The sequence below is a fragment of the Anabrus simplex genome, chromosome 1 (assembly GCF_040414725.1).
Source record: "Anabrus simplex isolate iqAnaSimp1 chromosome 1, ASM4041472v1, whole genome shotgun sequence".
NCBI classification, from domain to species: Eukaryota; Metazoa; Arthropoda; class Insecta; order Orthoptera; family Tettigoniidae; genus Anabrus; species Anabrus simplex.
In genome coordinates this window covers 33466113-33490758 of record NC_090265.1, presented here as the reverse complement: position 1 = coordinate 33490758, position 24646 = coordinate 33466113, and the positions used below count along the sequence as shown (strand labels likewise).

The 24646-nt window shown below is 37.6% G+C and overlaps 1 protein-coding gene across 1 annotated transcript in view; it reads left to right on the top strand.

Moving 5' to 3' along the window:
* LOC136860408 (chaoptin) overlaps positions 1–24646 on the top strand; it is a 239596-nt gene that overhangs the window by 210480 nt on the left and 4470 nt on the right. Inside the window, exons 4-8 of the mRNA XM_068229947.1 lie at positions 3192–3291; positions 5628–5637; positions 12843–13003; positions 13084–13202; positions 19750–19896. Coding sequence (XP_068086048.1) covers positions 3192–3291; positions 5628–5637; positions 12843–13003; positions 13084–13202; positions 19750–19896 — 537 coding nt within the window. The remainder of the gene's footprint in view (positions 1–3191; positions 3292–5627; positions 5638–12842; positions 13004–13083; positions 13203–19749; positions 19897–24646) is intronic.

The following is a 24646-nucleotide window of genomic DNA, read 5'->3' as shown; positions in this document are numbered from 1 at the left end:
TCACTACTAATCTGCATTTAGGGCAGTCGCCCAGGTGGCAGATTCCCTATCTGTTGTTTTCCTAGCCTTTTCTTAAATTATTGCAAAGAAATTGGAAATTTATTGAACATCTCCCTTGGTAAGTTATTCCAATCCCTAACTCCCCTTCCTATAAATGAATATTCGCCCCAATTTGTCCTCTTGAATTCCAACTTTATCTTCATATTGTGATCTTTCCTACTTTTAAAGACACCACTCAAACTTATTCGTCTACTGATGTCCTCCCTCGCTGAAGTAGAGGAACTATTATCATGACTGTGCAAGTGACACTTGACTGAACATTTTAACACACTTTCCAGAATACTCTCCTTCTTCGCCTTTGCCAATACTGAAGATCCGAACTTCTGGTGTGCACTACTATTGTGTTTGTTTGAGGCATACTCACTTTGATGATTCTTCTCTGAGATATCATCATCATCATCATCTGTTTACCCTCCAGGTTCGGCTTTTCCCTCGGACACAGCGAGGGATCCCACCTCTACCGCCTCAAGGGCAGTGTCCTGGAGCTTCAGACTCTTCGTCGGGGGATACAACTGGGGAGTATGACCAGTACCTCGCCCAGGCGGCCTCACCTGCTATGCTGAACAGGGGCCTTGTGGAGGGATGGGAATATTGGAAGGGATAGACAAGGAAGAGGGAAGGAAGCGGCCGTGGCCTTAAGTTAGGTACCATCCCGGCATTCGCCTGGAGGAGAAGTGGGAAACCACGGAAAACCACTTCGAGGATGGCTGAGGTGGGAATCGAACCCACCTCTACTCAATTGACCTCCCGAGGCTGAGTGGACCCCGTTCCAGCCCTCGTACCACTTTTCAAATTTTCGTGGCAGAGCCGGGAATCGAACCCGGACCTCCGGGGGTGGCAGCTAAGCACGCTAACCACTACACCACAGAGGCGGACCTTCTCTGAGATATGCTGAGCAAAATGTTTCAGGAGGAGGGAGACAGAGGTGAAATTAGACTTACAATCAGCACATTCCAAGCAATTGTAAGATTCTGCAAAACATATAAGAGAAATTACACAGTACATACATGCAAATAAAATAAGAGGCTACAAGATAAATTCATCTATATGATAAGCAAGAATTGAAATGGAATAAAAATATTAAGTAGGTAGAAAAAATTCAGAAGTTAAATGGTGCAGATCTGGTTGTAGTATAATGAAACAACTTTAGTAAAAACTACAAAGGATATGATTCATTTAGATGCAACAGTATCCCCACAGACCATTATAATGTCTTCTTGATTTTTGCTATTGTCGGTTAAATGAAGGCTTCCATCATATCGGCCGAAACTAGTACTATTTGGTGAAAAATTGTGTATTGATTAGGTGGTTAAATCAAGGCATTCATCATTATGGGCCTAACACATTACCTGTTTATGAGAACTAAGTTAACTTTATTTAATGTTTTTATTCAAAATGCTATAAAATGCTAAATTCATCATCATCAGTCATATTACTCATTACTGAGTGTCGTGACCCCATTGTTTTGTCTGTAGAGACATGCTTCACAAAGTGTCACCATCCAACTCGATCGCCAGCTTTTCTTAGGACGTTCTGGAGAGGAAGGCCAGTTATCTTCCTAGCCTGATTGATATCCTTCCACGTGGTCTTCTGCCTTCTATTTTGCCTTCTATGATGGACTTTTCCAGGTTGTCTCCATCCCTCCTTAAGATATGCCCAAGTAACTGAAGTATTCTTTCACTGACACGTGTAGAGAGACATTTCACTATCTTCAGCTCTTTAACGATGGACTCATTTGTTCTCTTTTCGGTCCAAGCTACACGTAGCATGCTACGCCAACACCACGTCTCAAAGGCATCGATGTGGTCCTTGTCCTTAGCCTTGATGGTCCATGTCTCACAGCTGTAAAAGAAAACAGAAAATACTAGTGCTTCAACCAATTGAATCTTCATGTTTTTGGATATTGCCCTGTTCTGCCAGATCTTAGTTAGTTTACTCATGGCTGCACATCCCAGAACAATACTCCTCTTTATCTCCTGCATGCAATTTCCTGTGTCACTTATACATGACCCAAGGTATACAAGGTCATTAACCAACTCCAGTCCCTTTAATCGACCTGTGAGGTGCACTCGATTTCCACGATCAATGATCATGAGTTTGGTCTTCTTCAAATTAATTTCTAATCCATAAATGAGACTTGCATCCTTTACTCTTGCAAGTAAATCTGCAAGCTCATCTTCACCACTGGCAATGAGTGTGGTGTCGTCAGAAAAATGCAAGTTGTTGATTTTTGTCCAGCAATTGAGATACCACCATCATGCACTCTCTTCATGATGTGCTCGGCATAGATATTGTATAGCTGGGGAGACAATACACAGCCTTGTCTTACGCCTTTGGATTTACTGAAAAAGTCTGAGGTATCACTATCCACCCTTACGGTCAGCAAGTTACTGTCATAAAGGCTTTCCAGCAGTGATATGAGATGTGCTGGAACAGCGAATTCATCTAATACTTGCTGTCCTTCCATGTGGTCTTCTGCCTTCTATTTTGCCTTCTATGATAGACTGTTCCAGGTTGTCTCCATCCCTCCTTCAGATGTGCCCAAGCAACTGAAGTATTCTTTCACTGACATGTACTTTCCATAGTTTGTCTCATTCAACACAGTCAAAAGACCTTTTGTAATCTACAAAGCAGATAAAGAACAGGAACACAAAACTCCCAACATTTCTCAATTATGTGCCTCATATTCAGAATTTGCTCACGTGTACCTTTACCTTCCACAAAACCTGCTTGTTCCAGGGATATCTGAGGTTGTAACAAAGGCTTAAAGTGTTGATTGAGTATGTGTAGTAGGACTTTGCTTGCATGGGATACAAGTGCTATGGTTCCGTAGTTAGAACAATCCGTAACGGAACCTTTCTTGTGCAAGGGAATTAAGATAGAACTTGTCCAGTCTATTTCTATTTCCTTGCATACGCTGTTGAGGAAGTGCTAAATTATAAATGTTTAAACATAATAAACTGCTACATTTCTGATATTTAAATGCTAAAAATCACCACCATCCCCTCCTTAGACTTGTAGCCTACCTTGTGTATTCTGCTTGCTTGTTCATATAATAACCTGTCGCTCATGCTAAATTCACCTAGGAGATAATAAGTTATCAGTTATGTTTTCTAAAAAATATGTTATAGGAACTACGTTTGGATCGCAACAGCCTTCCCGACGTGCCTAGCGCCTCCCTTAATGGACCCCGAGCACTCAAAGTTCTTTCACTGACGCACAACAGAATCGGTGAGTACAATTTCTCTCCATTTTGTATCTTTAACCACTTTTTTCCATCTTCTACTGCTATTTTCATCTTCACGTAACTTTAGAGTGACCAGATTTTTAGATCATAAGTTATGAATTTCATTATGGTCCGTATTGACAACTGATCACTATCAAAGAGTAGAGAAGGTGTTGGTGTCCGTACCAGGTGCACGCAAGTTACAAAGAACATTGGGACATTCACTTCAAACCAAATTGAACAATAGATCACTACATCTGATGAAGAGGAATACCTATTCAAATTACGAATGTTCCCCTTCAAGCTACATAAAATTCATTACTCATATTACATTGAACAAACATAATTATAAATCAAGTTGCTCGTCTATACAGATAGGGATGCCAACTCCCATATCAACTCAGGAATATTTGGCTGCTGTAGGAGCGACGACGTAGTTCGACATCAACCACAGCAGTTTTGATGCGTCATTTAGTTTCAAGTTTAGATGTGTTTGTTCGGACTTCATCAATGTTTTAAATTAAGATTGGAAATTGTCGCATACCAGAGTGTTTAATTAATTATTGGCTATATGTGTGCAGATGTCTTCCAATTGGACCGTGACTAAAGATGACCCAATATACAGTGTATGGGGTCGAAATTAGTCCCAGTTTTATAAGACAGCATACAAGCTACTGGTGTTGAATAGGTGGACCCTTCTCTACCTTTTGATAGCGTACAGATTTTTAGAAGCAAAAAACAGGATATTGGACACTATGCATTTTATTTTCTAACAAAAGGTGGACAACGAATCTACAGACTTACCGGAAACATTCAATATCAGTAGCGGTGATTGGGAATTAGCAGTGAGGGGAGGCGGGGGAAACATTTACAGACAACAAAAAGTACCTGGATTTTTCAGATATAGCAGGTGGAGGGTTGTCTATGTACATTAAAACTGAAAAAAAAATCTACAAAATTGTAAGTTTTTTTGCTCTCTGAGTGAATGTCGATAGAGGTTAACAGTTGCCCAACTTATGTGCGGTAATAATTTTTTAATGATAAATGTAATAAATTTATTTTTCTTCCACCTGTTCAATACAACTCAATATGTTAAAGTTGGAGATAAATCCTCATTAAAATAAGAATTGGTAGGCTTACATTTTCGCCCTTTCCTATGGGGCATCATCAGCCGTATCATTACCTCAAACCATATCAGGTATCTGGTTAAAATTGATCTAAAATCTACTACAAAATTGAATACATTAAAAAACTTCACTTAAAAAAGCTACCATCATATGAGTAACTTGATTTTGGTACAAGTGAAAATGAACAATATTGATGGCCTTGAGCCATGGTCGATGTTGAATATGATTGAAAGTTTTAAAATATTGTTACAAAGTGATGAAAGTAAGTATAGAACAATACAAATGATTATATAAAAACTTAATAAGGAAATGCATTCCAACACTGTGCCACTTTTACATAATATTGGAACTTGGCATGTGTACTTGATATAGTCTTATTCAAAAGATAGCGAAGAAGTTCTAATTTTTTTTTTTTTAGTAGTTTGTAACTAGCCCTGAAAGATGTTATATTTATGTCGTAGTTCTACTTGTGCAAATATTTTGAACAATTTATTAGAGAACAACTTAATGAGGCTGTTGAAATGTCATTAAACTATCTTCTTCCGTTGAGCAATATTCTGTGTTGATAGTGTGCCTAGCACAGAAAGACGTTGCTTTCATGTCATAATTCTACTCGAGAACCTATGTTGAGTAATTAACAACTTAATGAGGACTATTGAAGTGTCATTGATTATCTTCTCTTGAAGAATATTCTATATGATGGTGTGCTTCTGGTGTAAGTGTTCAGATGTTAGTTTACTAGTTGAAAGGGGCTGTCAAACTGTGGTATAAGTTATTAATGTTAAGCTGTCCAATGTGTACAAGGTCTGAAAGGAAGGAGAAATCCCTACTTAATTAGGTTGAAAAAATGAAAGAAAAAGAAAGGAGGGTTTACTCGTAAACTTTGAGTCTGTGGTGTTAACGCTTATCTTTAATATTATTAAACTGTTGTCTTGTTGTGTTAGAGGTTTCCGAAATACTGGCAGTCGCTAACATTCTGCTCTTCCTATTGTGAGTGTGTCATCTTGGTGGAGGGGAGTGGACCTGAGAAGGCGGGGCTATGGGCTTGCGGTTAGCGCATGGGGAGGAGTTGTGTGCATTTGTTGAGGAGGAGGGGCGTGATATGTTTCTCGGCTTAGTGGGAGTGCTTACTGATATTGTCTTAAAAACTTCGAAAAATGTTTTGTCTTGAAGATTTAACTTATTAAACAAAATTATTATTTGATCCTATAGAGGGCTTTTATTGTCTATTAAGTTTTTATTTATGTTGTATTTCTGGTTGAAGAAAATGTACAAATTCTCGAACTCGGTCATGAGTCTGCCCTTTTCAATTCTTTTTAAAATTTGGAGATCCTGTTCGATTGAGGTGAAACTATGTCCTGTATCTTTCATATGATTACTCAATGCACCAAATGCACACAACTCCTCCCCATGCGCTAACCGCAAGCCCATAGCCCCGCCTTCTCAGGTCAACTCCCCTCCACCAAGATGACACACTCACAATACGAAGAGCAGAACGTTAGTGACTGCCAGTATTTCAGAAACCTCTCACACACAACATGACAACAGTCCAACAATATTAAAGGTAAGCTTTAGCACCACAGACTCAAAGTTTACGAGTAAACCCTCCTTTCTTTTTCTTTCATTTTTTCAACTTAATTAATTATGGATTTCTCCTTCCTTTCAGAGCTTGTACACATTGGACAGCTTAACATTAATAACTTATACCACAGTTTGACAGCACCTTTCAACTAGAAAACTAACATCTGAACACTTACACCAGAAGCACACCAACAACATAGAATATTCTTCAAGAGATGAAGATAATCAGTGACACTTCAACAGTCCTCATTAAGTTGTTAATTACTCAACATAGGTTCTCGAGTAGAATTATGACATGAAAGCAACGTCTTTCTGTGATAGCACACTATCAACACAGAATACTGCTCAACGGAAGAAGATAATCTAATGACATTTCAACAGCCTCATTAAGTTGTTCTCTAATAAATTGTTCAAAATATTTGCTCAAGTAGAACTACGGCATAAATATAACATTAGAACTTCTATGCTATCTTTTGAATAAGACTATATCAAGTACACATGCCAAGGTCCAATATTATGTAAAAATGGCACAGTGTTGGAATGCATTTCCTTATTAAGTTTTTATATAATCATTTGTATTGTTCTATACTTACTTTCATCACATTTTAACAATATTTTAAAACTTTCAATCATATTCAACATTGACCATGGATAAAGACCATCAATATTGTTAATTTTCATTTGTACCTAAATCAAGTTACTCATATAATGACAGCTTTTTAAAGTGAAGTTTTCTTATGTATTCACTTTTGTAGTAGATTTTTAGATCAATTTTAACCAGGTACCTGATATGGTTTGAGGTAATGATACGGCTGATGATGCCCCATAGGAAAGGGCGAAAATGTAAGTCTACCAATTCTTATTTTAATGAGGATTTATCTCCAACTTTAACATATTGAGTTGTATTGAATAGGTGGAAGAGAAATAAATTTCTTACATTTATCATAAGATTACTTCCAATATGGATTCGCAATGATTTTCATTACTTGTAACAATTTCTTTCTTGTTAAGATTTTGATTCAATACTTTACAATCCCCAAAGGAACAATATTACACATGTATTACAATTAAATAAAAATTGTGACTACACAATTAAAAAGTGATTTAGTATTTGACGGCACACTAAGAAACTAACAGACACTAAAGAGAATGAGCTAGCTGGAAAATTTATAATGTCCAATAACGGACCATTTATATTGGTATTACTAAAGAGACTGCCATACTGAAGATTGGGTTGAATGACATTTTGTGCATATTTTTGTTATTTTGTTAATGATTAAAGAATATAAAAGAAAGAATTATTGTGGTGGACAAAGCGGAGGCGGGACAGGTTTTTCTCCAGGTACTCCGGTTTTCCTTGTCATATTTCACTCCAGCAACACTTGCCAATATATAATTTCATTTCATTAATCATTCATTAATCATTGCCCCAGATGAGTGCAACAGGCACATTTCCTATCCTCGCCGCTAGATGGGGGCTTCATTAATTCCATTCCTGACCCAGTCAAATGACCGGCTAAAATGGAATAAAAATGTAATATTTTCCCCATAAATTGGGGGTGGGGATGACTGCCCCTACTCGCCCACCGTCCTCCAATCGCTGCTACTGTTCAATATTATGAAATTTATTTATTACAAACAGTCAGCTATCATATTTACAGATCCAAACCAAACCAAACCCCTTGACACTACAGCCCTTGAAGGGCCATGGCTTACCAAGCGACCGCTGCTCAGCTCGAAGGCCTGCAGATTACGAGGTGTCGTGTGGTCAGCACGACGAATCCTCTCGGCCGTTATTCTTGGCTTTCTAGACCGGGGCCGCTATCTAACCTCAGATAGCTCCTCAATTCTAATCACATAGGCTGAGTGGACCTCGAACCAGCCCTCAGGTCCAGGTGAAAATCCCTACCTGGCCGGAAATCGAACCCGGGGCCTCCGGGTAAGAGGCAGGCACGCTACCCCTACACCACGGGGCCGGCACTTATTTACAGATCATTGAAATAAAATCAATCAATCAATCAATCAATCAATCAATCAATCAATCAATCAATCAATCAATCAATACTGATCTGCATTTAGGGCAGTCGCCCAGGTGGCAGATTCCCTATCTGTTGCTTTCCTAGCCTTTTCCTAAATGATTTCAAAGAAATTGGAAATTTATTGAACATCTCCCTTGGTAAGTTATTCCAATCCCTAACTCCCCTTCCTATAAATGAATATTTCCCCCAGTTTGTCCTCTTGAATTCCAACTTTATCTTCATATTGTGATCTTTCCTACTTTTATAAACGCCATTCAAACTTATTCGTCTACTAATGTCATTCCACGCCATCTCTCCGCTGACAGCTCATAACATACCAATTATTACATGTTATAAACCACATTTTAGGTCCATATTGAAAACTTAACAGTTCAACAATAATAAAGGTGTTTTAATTTGTTCCACCTATTCAATACTTATATTTTCACTTATAGTGGTTACATAATTAGATTCTTAGTTACATGGGACATGTTTCGCCCTCAATTAAGGGCATCTTCAACCTAAACACAATCATCAAAAAATACAATTAAAATAAAAGTGGAAGTTAAAAGTTTAGTCAGTTATTAAAATTCGGAACATAAAAATGTGAAAAGTGATAAAATATAAAAATGCTAATGGAAAACTGTCTTATGATTAAATTATAATCTTGTCAGAGACTAAAACTTCTTCTATTAAAATTCCAAATAAAAACAGTTCATATAAAATATTAGTGGAAAATCAAAGTGGTAATAATATAAAGCCAACGACATGAGGGCGTGAACACAAGTATAAACTTGATCGTCATGAATACAATCTTTCCAAGGCCGCTGATGAAATTCGTCAGCAAGTGAGGCAGACGCATCTGTTGAAAAATTGTAAGTGGCCGTTAGCACCGGAAGGTAATAAAATGGCTGAAACCTTGTCAGAAAATGTCAGTAGATGCAGAAATAATGTTTTCTGTAAGAGAAGGACATTATTACCACTTTGATTTTCCACTAATATTTTATATGAACTGTTTTTATTTGGAATTTTAATAGAAGAAGTTTTAGTCTCCGACAAGATTATAATTTAATCATAAGACAGTTTTCCATTAGCATTTTTATATTTTATCACTTTTCACATTTTTATGTTCTGAATTTTAATAACTGACTAAACTTTTAACTTCCACTTTAATTTAATTGTATTTTTTGATGATTGTGTTTAGGCTGAAGATGCCCTTAATTGAGGGCGAAACATGTCCCATGTAACTAAGAATCTATTTATGTAAACACTATAAGTGAAAATATAAGTATTGAATAGGTGGAACAAATTAAAACACCTTTATTATTGTTGAACATACCACTTAGTCGAGCAGCTCTTCTTCTTTCTCTCAGTTCTTCCCAACCCAAACATTGCAACATTTTTGTAACGCTACTCTTTTGTCGGAAATCACCCTGAACAAATCGAGCTGCTTTTCTTTGGATTTTTTCCAGTTCTTGCATCAGGTAATCCTGGTGAGGGTCCTATATACTGGAACCATACTCTAGTTGGGGTCTTACCAGAGACTTATATGCTCTCTCCTTCACATCCTTACTACAACCCTTAAACACCCTCATAACCATGTGCAGAGATCTGTACCCTTTATTTACAATCCCATTTACGTGATTACCCCAATGAAGATCTTTCCTTATATTAACTCCTAGATACTTACAACGATCCTCAAAAGGAACTTTCACCCCCATCAACGCAGTAATTAAAACTGAGAGGACTTTTCCTATTTGTGAAACTCACAACCTGACTTTTAACCCCGTTTATCAACATACCATTGCCTGCTGTCCATCCCACAACATTTTCGAGGTCACGTTGCAATTGCTCACAATCTTGTAACTTATTTATCACTCTATAGAGAATAACATCATCCGCAAAAAGCCTTACCTCCGATTCCACTCCTTTACTCATATCATTTATATATATAAGAAAACATAAAGGTCCGATAATACTGCTTTGAGGAATTCCCCTCTTAATTATTACAGGGTCAGATAAAGCTTTGCCTACTCTAATTCTCTGAGATCTATTTTCTAGAAATATAGCAACCCATTCAGTCACTCTTTTGTCTAGTCCAATTGCACTCATTTTTGCCAGTAGTCTCCCATGATCCACCCTGTCAAATGCTTTAGACAGGTCAATCGCGATACAGTCCATTTGACCTCCAGAATCCAAGATATCTGCTATATCTTGCTGGAATCCTACAAGTTGAGCTTCAATGGAATAACCTTTCCTAAAACCGAATTGCCTTCTATCGAACCAGTTATTAATTTCACAAACATGTCTAATATAATCAGAAAGAATGCCTTCCCAAAGCATACATACAATGCATGTCAAACTTACTGGCCTGTAATTTTCAGCTTTATGTCTATCACCCTTTCCGTTATACACAGGGGCTACTATAGCAACTCTCCATTCATCTGGTATAGCTCCTCCGAATAAACAATAATCAAATAAGTACTTCAGATATGGTACTATATCCCAAACCATTGTCGTTAGTATATCCCCAGAAATCTGATCAATTCCAGCCACTTTTCTAGTTTTCAACTTTTGTATCTTATTGTAAATGTCATTGTTATCATATGTAAATTTTATTACTTCTTTGGCCTTAGTCTCCTCCTCTATCTCGACATTATCCTTGTAACCAACAATCTTTACATACTGCTGACTGAATACTTCTGCCTTTGGAAGATCCTCAGATACACACTCCCCTTGTTCATTAATTATTCCTGGAATGTCCTTCTTGGAACCTGTTTCTGCCTTAAAATACCTATACATACCCTTCCATTTTTCACTAAAATTCGTATGACTGCCAATTATGCTTGCCATCATGTTATCCTTAGCTGCCTTCTTTGCTAGATTCAATTTTCTAGTAAGTTCCTTCAATTTCTCCTTACTTCCACAGCCATTTCTAACTCTATTTCTTTCCAGTCTGCACCTCCTTCTTAGTCTCTTTATTTCTCTATTATAATAAGGTGGGTCTTTACCATCCCTTACCACCCTTAATGGTACAAACCTGTTTTCGCATTCCTCAACAATTTCTTTAAACCCATCCCAGAGTCTGTTTATATTTTTATTTACCATTTTCCACCGATCATAGTTACTTTTTAGAAACTGCCTCATGCCTGCTTTATCAGCCATATGGTACTGCCTAACAGTCCTACTTTTAAGACCTTCCTTTCTATCACATTTATTTTTAACTACCACAAAAACAGCTTCATGATCACTAATACCATCTATTACTTCAGTTTCCCTATAGAGCTCATCTGGTTTTATCAGCACAACATCCAGGATATTTTTCCCTCTGGCTGGTTCCATCACTTTCTGAATCAGCTGTCCTTCCCATATTAACTTATTTGCCATTTGTTGGTCATGCTTCCTGTCGTTCACATTTCCTTCCCAATTGACATCTGGCAAATTCAGATCTCCCGCTACCATCACATTTCTTTCCATGTCGTTTCCCACATAGCCGACTATCCTATCAAATAATTCCGAATCCGCGTCAGTGCTACCCTTTCCCGATCTGTTCTCACAGAACAGTTATTTTTTAAAAAATATTTGTTAATTTTCATTTTTATTGCTCCTTTACTTCTTTTTGGTATGTATAGCTTGTAACAGTCTACAGTTTATTAAATGTTTGTCAGAATTGTGTCATAAAATTCACTGCACGTACAAGTGAAATTCAGTGGCGTGCACTGAACCCCATCTACGCTGGGGTAAAGAACTTTGTATTAACATTTTCTCAAGTACCTATACCACTGTTTACGAGCACAAAATCTACCAACATAAATATATACGCACAAGACTCTAACTAGGAAGTCTGAAGAAAAATACGCAAGACATAAACTTTTAAATCCACCAAGTGTTTTATATACATGTTTTTAGTGTTTTTAACATGTTTAATGTGTATGTACATAGGTTTTTAAGCTTAGTTTAAGTTTTTACAACCATATTTAAACCACAACAATTTTACTTTCACAAACTTACAAATGAAATGACGATAACATCCAACTCATATCCCCATTAGACATCCGGATGTGCTAATGGATGACTACATCTTTTTAGATAAGTAATACTAATCAATGACTAATAGATGTAATATTTGTAATCTTTACATACTGCTGACTGAATACTTCTGCCTTTTGAAGATCCTCACATACACACTCCCCTTGTTCATTAATTATTCCTGGAATGTTCTTCTTGGAACCTGTTTCTGCCTTAAAATACCTATACATACCCTTCCATTTTTCACTAAAATTCGTATGACTGCCAATTATGCTTGCCATCATGTTATCCTTAGCTGCCTTCTTTGCTGGATTCAATTTTCTAGTAAGTTCCTTCAATTTCTCCTTACTTCCACAGCCAGCTGATGATGACCAAATAGGGTTGAAACCGGTACTGATGTAAGTCTATTTTTACAATAAACAGTACTGATAAGATGGAATTTCTTTCTTATCCATATACGTGTAATCAGTCAATATGGACATGAAACTCATAAATAAAATGAAACTCATAAATAACAATAATTTGGTATATGTTTCATCTTCTTTTTAAGACCTTCTCAGCGGTACCGTCTCAGTAAATTCTCCACTGCACAGCACTCGCAAACAACACTGTGATTATAACCCATACTACCCTGTCTCTTTGAGCACATCTGGCTCATTGCTGGACCGAAATTACAGCCATGAAACTCAAAATAAATAAATTATTCAAAGCTGAATTACCACCTGCCACCTTCGATGAGTTATGAAGTACTTTTCTGATTGGCTGATCGGAAAGCTGTCTGTGTGTTTCAGTGGTGGTGAGAAGTGGTGCGTTCTCCTCGCAACACTCTCTGGAGCGAATAGATGTCAGTAACAACCTGCTGGTCACTGTAGAAGGTGGTGCATTTTCTGGTCTTGGTCGCCTGAGGAAGCTACGGTTGGCAAGGAACAAACTCACTCGGTTCAACAGCGATGTTTTCCAAGGTCAGTGTTGTAAACTTGCAACTATCTCGATAAAAATGTTCTTATTACTAGATCTGTACTAACTGAGCCCAACATTGCAGGAGCGGAAAACTTGGATCATCTGGACCTGTCAGAGAACTTCCTCACCGAGGTACCCAGTGTCGCCCTCAAGGTCTTCACTAGCCTCAAGCACCTCAATCTCTCATCAAATAGTATCAAGGTAGACCTTCATCTTCAACTGTTCATCAAATGAACTGATGGTTGCATTAAGGAACTCAGTCCCTTCAGCACAGTTTTAATATATGTACAAAAGAAAAACTATTTGAATTTTTCTTTGTTAAGAAGGAAGGACACTTTCCAGTGTCGACTCTGTTAAATGTAACTTAAAAGATTTTCAGTCTATAACGTACCTTTAAATAAAACTCACTATTAAAAAAGGCGTGAGCTTCCGTGGCTCAGGTGGCAGCACGCTGGCCTCTCATTGCTGGGTTCTGTGGTTCAAATCCTGGTCACTCCATGTGAGATTTGTGCTGGACAAAGCGGAGGTGGGACAGGTTTTTCTCCGGGTACTCCAGTTTTCCTTGTCATATTCCATTCCAGCAACACTCTCCAATATCATTTCATCTGTCATTCATTAATCATTTCCCCAGAGGAGTGCAACAGGCTTCGGCAGCCGGCACAATTCCTATCCTCGCCGCTAGATGGGGCTTCATTCATTCCAATCAATCAATCACTACTGATCTGCATTTAGGGCAGTCGCCCATCTGCCAGATTCCCTATCCGTTATTTTCCTAGCCTTTTCTTAAATTATTTCAAAGAAATTGGAAATTTATTGAACATCTCCCTTGGTAAGTTATTCCAATCCCTAACTCCCCTTCCTATAAACGAATATTTGCCCCTATTTGTCCTCTTGAATTCCAGATTTATCTTCATATTGTGATCTTTCCTACTTTTAAAGACATCACTCAAACATATTCGTCTACTGATGTCATTCCACGCCATCTCTCCACTGACAGCTTCGAACATAGCACTTAGTCCTGACCCGGTCGAATGACTGGAATCAGGCTGGAGATTTTCATTTCACTATTAAACAGGGAATAATCTCTGACTTAAAGGTCTGGTATGTGGGTTAAGATATCTGTAGTAAACTGTCTAAATTTACGCATCATCTTCACCATAATTTAATAAATTTACAGTAATTATTATTCATGAAGTATATTTTTGGTTCCTTTTGAAACGTGTAGAGTGTGTGTATAATTAATTACACGTCATAATACCAAAAATATACTTCATGAATAGTTACATGGGCCATGAAAGACTAAATGATAATACAGTAATTATTGTTTCAACTTATCGATACAATATGTTGTGTGCGTTAAGAAAGTTCACAAAATAATAATAGTACATATTTCATTTTATTATAAACATCATCAGTTACAGATATCTTCATTTAGGTAAAATGACAAACTGTCACAGTTTAAGTTTGTACTGTATTTAGTATTTGTTTTTAAGCCCCCTTTTTCACCTTCTCCCCCTTAGCCAAAAATGCTCTTTTCAGTCATTTTTAAGTAGTTAAGTATGTTCTTAAGATCATCTTGAGAAGACTATGTCTTTGCACATTTACTGTTTTTACCTAAACAAAGATATCTGTAGCTGATGATGTTTATAATAAAATTAAACATGTGCTACTTCTACTAATTTATGAACGTGTTTAATGCACACGACATATTTGATCGATAAGGTGCAACAATAACTGCTGTCAATTTATTAAATTATGCTACACATCGATATGATCATGAAGTTGATTACGTGCAATTCATCTCTGCCACTTGAGATGATCATTTATCACTAAAAATAACTTCTTACAAGAACTCTCTAATTTAAAAAAATAAAATAAAATAACTGGTATAATAGGATGACCATTAAATGCTCATTAGGAACTCTTGCACAGTTGTTAAAATTATTGTAAAATGAGAAATAATAATAATAATAATAATAATAATAATAATAATAATAATAATAATAATAATAATAATAATAATATTAATAATAACAACAATAACAAGAAGAAGAAGAAGAAGAAGAAGAAGAAGAAGAAGAAGAAGAAGAAGAAGAAGAAGAAGGAACAACAATGATAATACTACGGGAACGCTAGGGGTAAAGCACCTGGAAGGGAAGTGCAGCATGTCATTGATCTGATCAGGGTGGGAGGAATGAAATAGTGGAGGATCAACGGACTGGCAGCCGGTTGGAATCGAGCCAGTGAAAGAGCAATATTTTTTTAAAGTCCTCGCATTTTATGCTGGAGTGGAGACAAAGCAGGACTTCATTAAGATAAGTTCCAAATTTCAAACTCCTAGGTGTTTAGACACAAATAATCACAAAAATTTCTAAATACTGAGTGTGACTTTGTAGAACCTGCTGACGTTCTTTTAAGAACAAAACATGTCATTCTTTGTTTGATAGTGTGTGTTTTTATTCCTTGTTTAATATAGGGTTGGGTAGACCAGAACAGTCAGCTGTTCTGAAACATTAGAAGCTTGAGGTGATGTGTTTCAGTACACTGTACCAGCACACAACACACGGAACTGTAACTGCACCAAAGAGGTAACTTCGTGAGGCAGCACGGCATGCTCCAGGAAAGTGCCTGTACCGAAAGTGCTGTGTCTGTGTGTAGTTACGGCCAGCATAAAGCTGCACGGAACGTGAAGGGACAGTTGGAACACTGAAATTTGCGCCTAATAATCATGTTTAAAGACTGTTTTTAGGTTAAGATTTTGCAGTCAATATGAAATACATTTATCACAGTTACAGCAACTGTACAGATGTTTAAAAGGATATTTTCACCAATTGAAATGTCAGAACTCTGAAATACGCACCCAAAAAAGTCATGATTAAATGTTGCTTTTAGGATAAGAATGTTTTCATTCATTCTGAAATATACCTGTCACAATTACACTGACAGTAGACGGGTTTACAAATATCACATACAGAACTCTGGTGTGACATGCTGCAAAGTTTACCATCTTTTGTACGATATACAATACTGTATGTTATCAGGCTTTGATGTAAACACTCTTACAGAATAGTTGAAAACAAAACAGAATATATTAAGTGATCCATGTCGAGCTGCTCGACAACCTGTCAGTGGAGAGATGACGTGGAATGACATTAGTAGACAAATAAGTTTGAGTGGTGTCTTTAAAAGTAGATCACAATACGAAGATAAAGTTGGAATTCAAGAGGACAAATTGGGGAAAATATTCATTTGTAGGAAGCGGAGTTAGTGATTGGAATGACTTTCCAACTTCTTTGCAATCACAAGACTGCGAAAACAACAAATAGGGAATCTGCCACCTGGGCGACTGCCCTAAATGCAGATCAGTAATGACTGAATGTACTGAAGGCCAGTGGCTGGTGCAACGGGACTCACAGAACAAAGAGGATATGACAGAAAACAGACCGCTCCAGCACGTGGTGACACACAGTCAGCTAGCAGGCGAAGGCATTGCATAGTGACGCTTCTGATGGGATAGCGAGTCACTGTCTCGATGTCGCTTGAGAATGTTTCGAAACAACTGACACTCGGTGTTCCAGAACAACAGAACATAACTGTGCACCGGCCAAAATAGGGACATAGTGCCCAACCCTAGTTTAATAGTGTGGTTTTTTACAGGTATGTTATAGTGTAATATTTAAATTGAACGTGTGAATCCAACAGACCGAGAAAAGCCTTTAAGTTACATTTATTTGAATTTTTCCACAACATTTTAATTTTATTTTAGTTAATTCCTCTGGAAGGAATATCTTAAAACACCTGCTTCAAGCTGCCTTGTTAAAACTTCCTACTTCAGTTAAAACAATCATTACAATTTATAGTTGATTGATCCAGGTCCTTTCTGCAATCATTGGGAACACAAGATTAAATATAGTAATAGTGAATACCTATTAAGTTACGATCATAAAACCATCCAGTCTATAGGGTCTGACAACATGGTTAGCTAGTTCAAGTGCTGTTTATTGCAAAAATTTCACCATAAGAACGTTGCCAATAAGCCAAACTGTAAAGGCATACCTAAACAAAAGTGTAAGAAGTGAGATGTGTACTTGTGTCTTACATCTACATCCAGCTGTTTCTTGGATTTCCATATATGCTTGTAATGACACAAAGTGACAATGAGTTGTATTCATTCATAATAGTTGCCACTATTGCATGGTGTTAATTCAAGGCTACACACCTATTTCAATATTTTTTTCCTCATTTTAGATGTCATTTAACACTTTCAACACTACGCCTGTACGGGATACGGGCGCACTGCTATCCTGGTTGTGGACGGCGCCCATATACCATACGAGTGTGATTTTTGCGCGTGTTTACAGGCAGCTGCACATATCCTGTACAGTCCCCGTCCCTTGCTTGGAGGTAGCAGTTTATCTAGTATCCACTAGAATGCAGTAATTATGCGGAAATTCAAGCTGAAATGATAAAAAGGGTAGATTCCCTTTGCCATGACCTCTACCAAAGCACTCGATGTGCCGGGTGCTGAGCATACCAAATATGTTGCACTGTGAGGTGTGTTGCTGTACAAACATGTCCTCATGCCAGCTCAATGATAGTGATATCTTGGATATTTTATCAGGAGAAGCGGGTTCAGAAATAGATAACAGTGATGAAGACTCTGCTTATGAACCAGATAATATATTAAGTGATAGTTCGGGCAAGACTTTTATTTGTTACGTCAATTTTGAATGGAATTTTTTAGCTGCATTATTTCATTCCAAATACAAACGATAGAAATACTTCACCTCTTCAGAAATTTGAGCTTATTTTTTCGTTCAGACAAAGAGACGCAGGATGATGATTCACCTGTATCGTAAAAAGAAAGTAGATGTGGTGCAAGGAGAGCAAGGTTGGACTGTGCATAGCTCAATGTTTTCAGGACTACCATACCAAAGCAAACTATTCCTAAATAGGTAATTTTGTATTTCAAATGTAACTCTGTTTAATGTGACTTAATTAGCCAAATTGAATAATTCATTTTTATTGATTGAGCAGGCTTATTGGTATAACTTGAATGTAAATGTTTTTCCGTGCATTTTTAAAATGTTTTCCATAAGACTAGTGTAATTAAAACACTTCCTGGTTAACAACTTCATTTTGGATGGCTGACACCTTCATATGATGCTATACTTCACTGTAGTGTAATAATGTATTAGGGGATGCCTGGCTGAGGCAGTAAAGGCATGTTCGGTTTGCCAGGAAGGACGTGGGTTTGAATCCCTGTCAGGAAGTCATAAAATTTAAGAAACAAGATTTCCGCTTCCGGAGGTTCATATAGCCCTGAGGTTCACTCAGCCTACACCAAAAATGAGTACCAGATTAATTCCTGGGGGCAAAGGCGGCCAGGCATAGAGCTAACCACTCTACCCCATCACGAGCCGAAGTTAACAATGGTGGAAGCCTTTACCTTCCACTCCTCCAAGGGCCTTCATGGCCTGTACGGAGGTGACTTTGCTTTGCTTTGCTTTGCTTGTAATAATGTATTAAAATTCACAAAAAATACCCAGTTCATGCCTGGGTACATGTTAAAATAAGGAAGTGTTTAAAGTGTTAACTAATATATATACACCCATGCATAATTTTCATATTCAATTTCATAAGATGTGATGTCATCCGATCAGTCGAATCCGAACATCGGTAATTCTATGAATTACCACTCTCCAAGTTGTCCTATACCACACTGCATCCTTTAGTTGTTCCAGGGTGAGGGCTGTGTCTGTTTTAATGGTGTTTAACCAACAAGTCCTCTGGCGACCTTGTCTTCTTGTACCGCTGATCATTCCTAGCATGATTGTTTTTTCCAATGCATCTGATTGCATGACATGGCCAAAGTAAGCTAGTCTCAGCTTCATAATCTTACCAACCAATGATATACGGGGCTTGATGCACTCTAAAGCTGTCTTATTGGTGATTTTTTCAGTCCATGGTATTTCTTCTTGTCTACCTGTTTCTGCGTCCAGCTCTCACATCCATACATCGGCAGTGGGAATATAATGGCATTGACTAATCTGCACTTGGTAGCCAAACTGATATCTACCGGGCGAGTTGGCCGTGAGGTTAGCTGTGAGCTCACATCCGGGAGATAGTGGGTTCGAATCCCACTATTGGCAGCCCTGAAGATGGTTTTCCGTGGTTTCCCATTTTCACACCAGGCAAATGCTGGGGCTATACCTTAATTAAGGCCACGGCCGCTTCCTTCCCATTCCTAGGCCTTTCCTGTCCCATCGTCGCCATAAGACCTATCTGTGTCGGTGCGACGTAAAGCAAAAAAAACAAAAAACCTGATATCTCTGCTCTTCCAGATTGGGGACATAGTCGTCATAGTGATACGTCCAAGCGAAATCCGTCTTTTGATATCATGATGGCAATCTCCACTTCAACTGATTTTGGATCCTAAGAAGATGAAATCCCGCACACTCTTTATCTCTTCCCCATTTAGCTTTAGACAAACTGTACCACTCTCATCTGTAGTCATAACTTTGGTCTTTTTAATATTGAGATAGAGCCCAGTTTTTCACTTTCATCATTGAAGCGGGAAATTAAAAGCTTTAGAACTTACTTCTGCTTCATTTTGGATGAAAAATTTCATATAAATAAATTAATTCATGCAATAAAGGATTAATATCACCATGTAAAGGACATCAGTTTTGAAGAAGATTACTGTGTTCTCCTCAGTTCATAAAAGTTCTGCTATTTATGTTTCCAGAGTCTGGAAGGAGCCAACCTGGGAGCTCAACCTGATTTACAACAACTGGACTTGAGTCGTAACGGCCTGGCGACTGTGACACCAGGTGCTTTCCTCGGGCTGCGTCAGTTACGCGTGCTCGATCTCAGCGTCAACTCGCTGCGCACAGTATGTATCTCTTCTTCCCTGTCATCACGTTTGTTATTCTTCCTAGCCCTAAAAGTTTGATTTATTCTCTTTATAATTTTGGAACAGTTGCTTTCCACCAAGCTCTTAGTGGTATACTTCCTAATGCAGGATCATGTTAACTTATCCACCTCAACATTTTATTAACTTCCTTTATAATGTACGGAAAAAGCAAAATGCTTACTACAAGGGGGGGGGGGATCAATGGGATTTTATTTCTTATGTAAATTCATTTATTGAAAAACGCTAGGCAATCACAATTTATTTTTCCATATAATTTCCTGCTTTGGAAATGCATTTGCCCCAGCGTATGGGCAGCTTTTTGATGCCCTCATCGTAAAAACAAAAGGGTTGTGCACGAAGTCTTCCCCACTGTTGTCATCTTCACATCATTGCCCTCCCAGAGATTCTTTAAGTGGTCCAAACAAATGGTAATAAGTCTGTGCTGTAAGCAGGATGATCAAGTGTAGTCCAGTGCATTCCCTTTTGATTCATTGTGATTTTTCGGCTTAATTCACTACATTTTTTTAAATTTTGTACTTCGTTTCAGTGCATTTCCTGTAGCTTGGAGACAGAGCAGCAGTATGGAAACACACTTTACGGAACTGTAGGTCATTTTTGATGATTTACTGATGTTACTGATTTTCCACATGTTCTCGTCCTTCCTTGAACTTTTTATGCCAGGCAAACACACACGTCCTTGACAGTGTTTGATCACTGAACTGTGCAGTCAATCTCTGGCAAAATTTTTGCTGCTGTAACTCCTTTACGAGCAAGAAATTTAATAATTATGTGTTGTGCATTGGAGGGGTGCACCAGTTGCTCCAACATTGTGAGCGTTACTGACGAAGCGGCGAGAAATATCTAACATCACGCTCTCCCCACTCCTAATGGTCCTGCCTAAGCACAGCAGAAGCACAAGGCCAGTCCTACCAACTGTTGATGTTCAGGAACAAAAATCCTGTTTATATTTGATCGACCTTTGTAATAATGTCAGATAATGTCCTGAAGTTTTGAAAATGTTCATTTTTTGTATGATTTAAGAGAATGTAAATTTTCATGGCTGGTAATCCTCTTCTTACTCTTCTTCCTCTGCTTTTCTTTCTATTTCTCCCTATTCCCAATCTGACCTATCATTGTGTTTCTTTCCTCTTGTGCGTTCCTTTCATTCTTTCTGTCTTTCTATACATGACTTGTATAGAACACTCAGCCTATGCTAGAAAAAGAAAAAGAAATTGAATTTAGCAAAAATGTCACTTAAGGATAACATGATGGCAAACAAAATTGGCAGCCATAGGAATTTTAGAGAGAAATGGAAGGATATGTGTACATGTTTTAAGGCAGAAACAGATTCCAAGAAGGACATTCCAGGTATAATATGAACACGGAGAGTGTGCAAGTGACGACTTACAGAAATATTCTGTCAGCAATTTGTAAAGATAGTCTGATATAAAGATAATGTTCAGATAGAGAAGACAACTAAAACTGGTGAATTACTGAAATTTACCTCTGATAATAGATATTTACAAAAACTGAAAGCTAGAAAAGCAGCTGGGATTGATAAGATCTCTGGAGATATGAGTTACTAAAGGCTATGGGTTGGGATATAGTGCCATATCTGAAATACTTATTTGATTACTGCTAGCATGAAGCAGCGATACTAAATGAATGAATGGAGAGTTGCAATAGTAGCCCCAGGGTGCAAGGGAAATGGTGATAAACATAAAGTGGATAATTACTGGCCAATCAGCTTGACATATGTAGTTTTTAAGCTCTGATTATATTACACACATTTGTGAAATTACTAACTGGTTTGATAGAAGACAGTTTGGGTTTAGGAAAGGTTATTACAGTGAAGCTCAACTTGTAGGATTCCTGAAAGATATAGCAGATATTTTCGATTCAAGAGGTCAAATGGACTGTATCGCTATTAACTTATCCAGTGCTTTTGACAGGGTATATCATGGGAGATTACTGACAAAAATGAGCGCAATTGGACAAGACAAAAGAGTGATTGAATGGATGGCTATATTTCTAGAAAATAGAACTCAGAGAATTAGAGTAAGTGAAGTGTTATCTGATCCTGTAATGATTAAGAAGGGGGTCCCATAGGACAGTATTATTGTACCTTTATGTTTTCTTATTTATATATATATAAAGAACTAGAATTTGAGAGGATGTAAAGGAGAGGGCGTATAAGTCTCTGGTAAGACCCCAATCAGAGCATGGTTCTAGTGTATGAGACCCACTCCAGGATTATTTGATACAAGAACTGGAAAAGATCCAAAGGAAAGCAGCACAATTTGTTATGGGTGATTTCTAACAAAGGAGTAGTGCTACAAAAATGCTGCAAACTTTGGGCTGGGAAGACTTGGGAATAAGGAGACAAGATGCTCAGCTATGTGGTATGTTCCAAGCTGTCATTGGAGAGATGGCGTGGAATGACATTAGTAGACAAATAAGCTTGAGCGGAGCTTTCAAAAGTAGGAAAGATTGTAATATGAAGATAAGGTTATAATTCGAGAGAACAAATTGGGGCAAATATTCATTTATAGGATGAGCAGTAAGGAATTGGAATAATTTATCAAATTAAATATTCGATAAAATTCCAAGTCCTTTGAAAATGTTTAAGGAAAGGGAGTCAGCCACTTTGATGACAGCACTAAATGCAGATCATCCGATTTAAGGTCCCTTTCCGTGCAACAGAGAGATACGAACTAGAAAGGAACAACTAATGGGATAGGAGGAACACAGTGGCAGGTCAGTATAGGAAGGATTAAAAGTCTTGTTATGAGTTTCACTAAAAGGGAAAACGTAAGGTCTTATTGAAAATGTTGTACTCGCCTCAGTTTTGAAGCTATATAGATGAAATTTTTCTCATGATTCATGATATATCCATGTATATGTCCTGTGATTTACTTTGTTGGCGCTTATGTCTTTATGTTTAAAAAATAATGAATTATTAATTTCCACTTTCTGTAATTAATTTTGCAAATTTGAATTAGTATTTGGCATAGTAATAATTATTTCACATACATGTTAATGTCACTCTTAGAATCACTGAACTGTGTTGTCTGTTAATGTTAAAAGTTTCAAATCTTTTTGTTTAAAAGTGTCCAAATGATTTTAATTTTTTTTAAAATAGAAAATTCAGGTTAGGTTTGTTGTCATGGTGACTTGCATTTTGCTGGTTAACATTAACATAATTGATATCTTCACTTTCATCATTCTTCTTCTTCTTCTTCTTCTTCTTCTTCTTCTTCTTCTTCTTCTTATTATTATTATTATTATTATTATTATTATTATTATTATTATTATTATTATTATTATTATTATTATTATTATTATTATTATTATTATTCGTAGTAGTAGTACTCATCATCATCATCATCATCATCATCATCAATGTACCACTCCAGTCGCCCGGGTCTGGCTAACAAGCCTCCTCCACTCCTTTCTGTCCTACTTTTCCTGCTCCATTACTTCCACCACATCCAATCCAACTTCTTTAATATCCTTCCAAATCTGATCCATCCACCTTCTTCTTGGTCTTCCAACTGGTCTCTTTCCCTTAACAAATAAGAATGTTATATACTCTTTGTCAGAGATAAAATGGTATTTACTTGTAGTTAGAGATACCATGGATCAGCCAACATTCATACAAGAACATACCTGAACGGTATTTGAAAACCTGCCTTTATGGCATTGGAACTTGTCAGATCACGGCAGTTTTATGATTTACATCGGATCTTGGCAGCACTTGGGTTAATAAGAAATTAAAAATGAAGTTCCACTACTATTTGATATGACGTCAAATCCCTTATACAATGCAACTGGTTTTGACCCCATTATGGGTCATCTTCAGTCATGAGCGCTGAGCCGTATGTGTGTGAGCATTACCATGGATCAGCTCAACACCTGCACTGAACATTCCATGCCTCTTGTTTTTAATGCCCCCTCACAATTTCCGTACAAACTTTATCACAGACCGAACCTCGCACGCAGCGGGAGAAAGAATATGAACCGGCATTTCGAGCAACTGCTGCTGCGCTACTGACACCAGGCGGGACTTATCTGGCCGTTGTATGATTGCTACATTGTAGATCTGTCATGCATGCTCTTATTTAAGGGCTAAATATGTTTAATTTAAAAGAAAAGAAATAGGGAAACTTAATTTCTACATCACCTATGTACAGGGTGTTTACAAATGAATATCAGAGTTTTAACGCCTTATAATATTGAATACATTCAACTTACAGTTATAAATTAAATGTCAAATGAAAGAGTAACTCAAACAGTTTTATTACGAACTTTACAAATGTTCAATGTGACTACCATTTGTTACACAGCATACATCAAGTCTATAGTCGAGTTCTTCCCAAATGTTATTAAGTGCGTCTTCAGTAATCTCAGCAACAGCTGCTTCAATCCGGTTTCTTAATTCAGGAAGGTCAGCTGGTAGCGGAGGCACGTACACACGATCCTTGATGAAGCCCCAAAGGAAAAAAATTGCATGGCATTAGGTCGGGAGAACGTGGAGGCCATGCCAAGCAAGTCCTGTCATTGGGGCCCTTGCGGCCTATCTAGCGCTCGGGTACAGTGACGTTCAACCAATTGCGTACGTCGTAATGCCAGTGAGGTGGCGCACCATCTTGTTGGAAAATGAAGTTCTCTGGCTCATTTTCTTCCAACTGAGGGAAGAGCCATTGCTCTAGTGTATCAAGGTAAGAAG